Source organism: Cimex lectularius, unplaced genomic scaffold (assembly GCF_000648675.2).
Source record: "Cimex lectularius strain Harlan isolate CLEC.00 unplaced genomic scaffold, Clec_2.1 scaffold147, whole genome shotgun sequence".
Classification (NCBI taxonomy): domain Eukaryota; kingdom Metazoa; phylum Arthropoda; class Insecta; order Hemiptera; family Cimicidae; genus Cimex; species Cimex lectularius.
In genome coordinates this window covers 1,026,183-1,032,182 of record NW_019392851.1, presented here as the reverse complement: position 1 = coordinate 1,032,182, position 6,000 = coordinate 1,026,183, and the positions used below count along the sequence as shown (strand labels likewise).

Genomic DNA, 6,000 nt, shown 5'->3' with positions numbered 1-6,000 from the left:
TCTCCTTCATTCATATTCAACTATGTTAATGTCATAAAATTTTTGTTTATTATTATTTCTTACGTTATATTTTTTAACCTTTCTGCTATTTAATTAATTTATATTTTTCTATTTACAGTAAAGGGGCCAATCCCTATAGTTAAAATGTTTTTGATAAATATATTTCTATTTCTATATATAATAGTTTGAATATTGATGTGTACAGCGGGGTAAACGTAACCGACCAATCTAGATAGCGGGCCTGGCTTGCGCTTGTCAGTTGCATCTACTGTGTAGCACACTAGCACTGTTACAGTGTAGAGACTGTCAAACAAAAAGCTTGAAATGACAGGTCGCCAGGGATCTCGTGTTGTGAAATCTTAAACCGCTGACATAAGTGTTAACAAATTTGCCGTTGAACAAATTCCCTGCTGGTCAACGTTGTCATGCCCAGATGCCGATTTAAAAAGGCTCGCATCTTCGGAATATCGAATAGGAAGAGCTAACCTTTTTTTCCTCTCACTTCCGTCGTATTCTTCGCCCTCCCTGTTTGGAATTCGAGGAAAGAAAATGAACCGGAGGAGAAACCCGAGCAATTTCACCTACATCAGCCCTTGCGTCAAGTATATGATCTTCATGCTTAATTTCCTCTTCTGGGTGAGTCAGAGTTCCTTTATACAAGACAACTAATTACAAGACAATTTACATGGGCTGGTCCCACAAGAGAATTTTTTTTAACAGTTAATTATTTTTTTTTAGCTGTTTGGAGGGTTGCTAATTGGCATTGGGACATATGCTTTTGTCGATAAATGGCGAGGTACAGGGGGCCTGTATAAAGTCAATACAATTTATGATATATTACTTGACATATCTCTAGTCCTTATTATATTCGGGGGAGTTGTTTTTGTCGTAAGCTTCGCCGGATGCGTCGGAGCCCTAAGAGAAAACACGTGTCTCCTTAAATTTGTAAGTTCATTTATAAATAGTTAAATATATCTCTTGAATTTTTCTTCTACTGCTACTAATCTCATCTCCTATCTGTTCTATCAGAGAGTTAAAGCTTCAAATTCTCTTCTTTCTCAATTTCAGTTGATGTACCACAAGGCTCTATTCTTGGACCTTTACTCTTTTCCATGTTTACAAATGATCTTCCATTAGTTCTTAATTTCTTCCAATTTCATCTATGCTGATGACACTCAGCTTTACATTCAGTGTTTTGTAAACAACATCGCTGAAGCTATCTTCTGCTCAGCCATGATTTCATTCCCCAATCTATGATCAAGAAATAATGGCATTCTTTTAAACCCTAACAAGTCCCAGATCTTATTAATTTCCAATAAACCCATTAATAAATATTGCCTATCCCTCCTTGTATCAACGGCTCCCTTATTAATTTTTAACCAAAAGTTAAAAGTCTCAGCGTTATTTTTATCTCCAAATTTACGTGACATGACTATGTAAGCTCTATTATTAAAAAGATCTACTCAAGCCTCCATTCTCTTCGACTTAGCTTTTTTACTCAACAGAAAACTAGTTCTACTTATTTAGCGCTATTTTTTCACTTCCTTATACTTTTGTGTTTTTTTAGCGACCAGAAAAACACCTTTTCATTATTTTTATTTTTTTTTACCGACGTTTTAACCTTTATTCAGGTCATCTTCAGGGCCTAGGTGAATTATAAAACATATGTTGATTGAAAAAATACAATACATTTGTAAATAATATAAATTTTAAACCAAATAATATCATTTTTTTACATTAACAGAGACACATACAGCATTAATTACAGAACAGATATATGCAAACTCAGCTATGCCCACATCATAAAGCCAATAAACCATTAAACTTTTCCTTAAAAAAAACTATATTATCACATATTGATAATATTATTGTTGTTATTTTAGCCTGTAGATTGTTATTAAAATTTATTTTTTTATGTTGATCCACTCTATTCCAAAGACAGACAACCAAAAACACACTTTCATAAAAACTCTTAAGTGTTTAATTTTCAATGGGCATAGCAGCTGAAGAAGGGGAGTGGGCAGCACCCCTTTTGTTTTGTTTTAATAAAGACTACTTTTTATGGAAGTGTGTTTTTGGTTGCCTACGTCTATGGAGTAGCGTGGATCAATGTAAAAAATAATGATTAAACTGTATTTTTAAATTTCCCTTTCCTTCAATATCATCCAATCCAGAAAATCCCCATTCTCGACTTCCTTTGATTCAAATAAAACCGCCTATGATCAAAGAAAATTTCACAAGATTTATTGTGTTCCCCACCCTGTCACAGTCATATAAAAAAAGGAATACAAATTCACGTTTCACAACAATTTCACACGAAACAAATAAGACACCACAAGAATAGCACCCCACTTTATGTGAATATGAAATACTTGGTTCATTATTTACATCTTTACTATTTTTTCCAATCAACACATGCTTTGCAATACACCCAAGCCCGGAATGACCCGAATAAAGATCAAAACGTCAGCAAAACAATGAAAAAGGTGTTTTTCTAAAGTACTTCATTCCTGACCACTCCTCACCACTTCAACTAATTATTTCCTTAGACTCTCAATCTGCTCATCACCTTCAAATCGCTTATCATTTCTGCATTAGACAGTGTTATGATTTTAAACCAAGAAATCATATTTCTTCCTATATTAACTTCTTTAGTAACCTTAACATACTAAGCAATTATAAACCTAGAGTTTTAATATACATATTTATAATTAAATAAAATAAATTTCTTCAATATCTATAAGTATTAGAAATCGTGAGATGCGGTCTGGTGTGATGTAGGTTTCAGAAAAACGTTTTCTTTATCGTGCCAACGTTTCGATCTTTATTGAGATCATCTTTAGGGCTCAAAGTGTTTGTCTTCTGTGTACTTGTGCCATTGTGGGCACTCTCAACACAACACGCAAGAATGGCACAATTACACAGAAGACAAACACATTGAGCCCTGAAGATGATCTCAATAAAGATCAAAACGTCGGCACGATAAAGAAAATATTTTTCTGAAACCTACATCACACCAGACTGCATCTCACGATTTCTAAATAAATATCGATTAACGGCCATTAATCACCACACAAATATCTATAAACTTTTTCCCTACATTCCTTATCTAAATGCACCAATAATATCCCAAGCTTTCAACACTCCTCTAAAGCTTTAGCCTTATCCTTCAGAATTCAGAGGCAAGACTATGGAATTTGCTTCCCCAGTTATGCTTCCTTGCTGGCTTATTTCAGGTCCAAGGCATCTGAGTTTTTAAAAACGACATGAATCACCTCCTTTTCTTCCCTCTTCCTTTTCTTTTTCCCTTTTACTTTTACCTTTTTCTCTTTCTACTTTTTTTTCATAATATGGTTTCATCATTCAGTTATAAATAATTAATATTTTAAAAATATTTGTATAATAATAATAATAAATAAATAAATAATTTCACTAATTTCGTGGTCCGCTTGACCAATTAATACATTACAATTAATTAAGGTTTTTAGTTGAGATGAAAAAAAGTTAATGGCACGAGAGGGATTCGAACCCACGACCTTCGGCCCATGAAATTAGTGAATTTAATTAATTAAATGAAGTACACTTCACTAAAGCTCTCCGTCGCCATTTCAGTTGTCGTCGAGAATCCAAACCGATTACACGACATTTGAAAAATGGCAAAAGGAGGGAAAACTCATAAGGTGGGTTTGAGATGGGGAATTGATGTCCGAGTGGATCGAGGTCACGATAGCTCAGGTGGTAGAGCAGCGGCGTATCTAAGCGAAGGTCATGGGTTCGAATCCCTCTCGTGCCATTAACTTTTTTCATCTCAACTAAAAACCTTAATTAATTGTAATAAATAAATAATATTATTGTTCTGTATATTTTATTATTATTATTTTACTATGATTATAGAACTAAATTTACTTCTAAAATATGTACATGTAAGGGGACTTAAAGCCTTATTTGTGCCTTTATAATAAATTAAATAAAAATTTGTAGGATAATCCCAATAATTCGCTTGTCTGTTCCAGTATTCATTATGTCTGTTGATATTCTTCCTCCTGGAAATGGCGATCGCTATAATCGGCTTCGTGTTCCCTCACACCATGCAGACTATAATTCAAGATTCTTTTACAGTTCAAATAATACACAAATACAGGGATAATGACGATTTAAGAAACTTCATAGACTTTGCGCAAAAGGAGGTAGGTAAAGAAATGCAAGGATGCAAATTAAATAAGTCTTAATAAAACTTGTTTACAGTTCCATTGCTGCGGCCTGAGTTCAGGAGGGTACATGGATTGGTCGAGCAATGAGTATTTTAATTGTTCTTCCCCCAGTCGAGAACAGTGTGGAGTCCCTTATTCTTGCTGCATCAACGCAACAAACATTGCTGTAAATTATTTTATATTTTTCATTAAAACACAGTCTTTAAAAACTTGATTTTTTCTTATTTCAGGGTGGTTTAATTAACATAATGTGCGGATATGGAGCCCAAAATCTTTCAGTTAGTATATCTCATTTATACACCCAAAGATCACACTTGTATTTTGTTGTTTATTTCAAACTATATGTACATATTTTTATTGTTATATTAATTACAACATAGTTATTTTAATTTAATCCAAATTAAACGAGTTTTAATAAAAACAATATTTAATTATGGTTTGAAAAAAAAAATCACCAGAAAATCATTTAGTAATCGAATAAATTGTTAAATTTTGACTTTTAAAGTTAAATTTTCCGTCTTTTTTTTTTTAAATCATAATCAATTTTTATTTGCCTCATGAATTTCTAATTTTATGTAATTTGGTTTACATTAAAATAAGTACGTTTTAATTAATACAATTTTAAGAATAATATAGTTTGAAATAAACAACAAAATATGAATCTCAAGTTTAGTTATCTTGTACATAATAAAAAATAGTTTTTATTTATGTATATTTTAATTTTAGGCTGCTGAAGCGAGTAAAAAAGTGTGGACAAGTGGCTGTATCGAAGTCGTAAAAGCATATGCGGAGAGGAATCTGTACACAATCGCAGGTTTTGCATTGGGCGTAGCACTCAGTCAGGTAAATGTAAATTGTATAATAAAAATAATATTTTTTTAAATAATCTTTGGTTTCCAGCTGTTTGTGATATATCTCGGGAAGACCCTCGAAGGACAGATAGAGCTACAAAAGTCGCGATGGACGTCGTGAAACATAGTTGCCTACCGCTAAATCTTGACTGATTTTTCTTTTTTGTTTCCATACCTTTCTTCAGAAGTCTACGTATGAACAGAGTTGAAAAAAAAAAATGAAGATGCGGTAGGCATTCATAAATACAAAAACTAATGCTTTTTTATTTTCAGAAAAATGGTAGGCTAATGAATTCTCTTTGTCATTCCCTTGTTTCCAGTGAACAGACGATTTTTTTTCCTCCGTCTTGTCTTTTCAGGCAACTATTTGTTATTGAATATTTATTATTAATAAGAAGTTTGAAGAATAAGACTTAGCTTCAAAAAAAGAAAAACCCGTGTTTTTCTCATATTGCAAAAATCTAGTTTTAAAGTAATTTTTAACAAAACGACTGCTAAATTTTTGATACCAGAAAATATAGTGTAATAATTAAATATAATGTTTAGTGTAAATGCCAATACAAAAACGACAAACGTAACAGCTTTTATTTTACTACTTAACAGGCGTGGGAGACCAAGTAGCTTTTGATTCAAATAATTTTCATTTTCATCTTAATAAATTAAAACCATACATTTTAATATACTAAACAAAATCTTAAAGCGTAACAATTTGGTTATAAATTTTTAAAAAAATGTTTACTTTATTTTTACACATATTTTTGTACGTAACAGTAGATGATTTTGATTCAAAAAAACTCAAAATTCAAGGGATTAATTGCCAGAATAAAAACCTGGTGATCTGAGCTTCCAATTACCCACTTAGACTTATTTCCATTAAAAAAATAAATATTTTATTATTATTAGCTTTAGTTATCTAGTTCATTTCTATAATTAACAGT

At 31.9% G+C, this 6,000-nt stretch overlaps 1 protein-coding gene across 2 annotated transcripts; it reads left to right on the top strand.

Moving 5' to 3' along the window:
* The first annotated feature begins 267 nt into the window (after positions 1–267).
* On the top strand, positions 268–5,683 carry LOC106668739 (tetraspanin-33-like). Of its 2 annotated transcripts, XR_002910631.1 has the most exons (8): positions 268–636; positions 739–945; positions 4,014–4,187; positions 4,246–4,377; positions 4,442–4,489; positions 4,938–5,054; positions 5,112–5,255; positions 5,336–5,683. XR_002910631.1 is itself a non-coding variant. In XM_014397760.2 (7 exons), the coding sequence occupies exons 1-7, from the start codon at positions 550–552 to the stop codon at positions 5,181–5,183; spliced, it is 837 nt and encodes a 278-aa protein (XP_014253246.1). In that variant the 5' UTR covers positions 268–549; the 3' UTR covers positions 5,184–5,683. The 2 variants fall into 2 exon arrangements, 1 of the variants encoding a protein (XP_014253246.1); XM_014397760.2 differs by having other exon boundaries at positions 5,112–5,683.
* Positions 5,684–6,000: the final 317 nt, after the last annotated feature.

What these genes read in the sequence shown, in the direction of transcription:
- LOC106668739 (XM_014397760.2), top strand. Translation starts at nt 550, where the DNA reads ATGAACCGGAGGAGAAACCCGAGCAATTTCACCTACATCAGCCCTTGC. An exon ending in TGCTTAATTTCCTCTTCTGG is followed by an intron (nt 637 to 738) that starts GTGAGTCAGAGT and finishes ATTTTTTTTTAG; the next exon opens with CTGTTTGGAGGGTTGCTAAT. An exon ending in TCAACGCAACAAACATTGCT is followed by an intron (nt 4,378 to 4,441) that starts GTAAATTATTTT and finishes TTCTTATTTCAG; the next exon opens with GGTGGTTTAATTAACATAAT.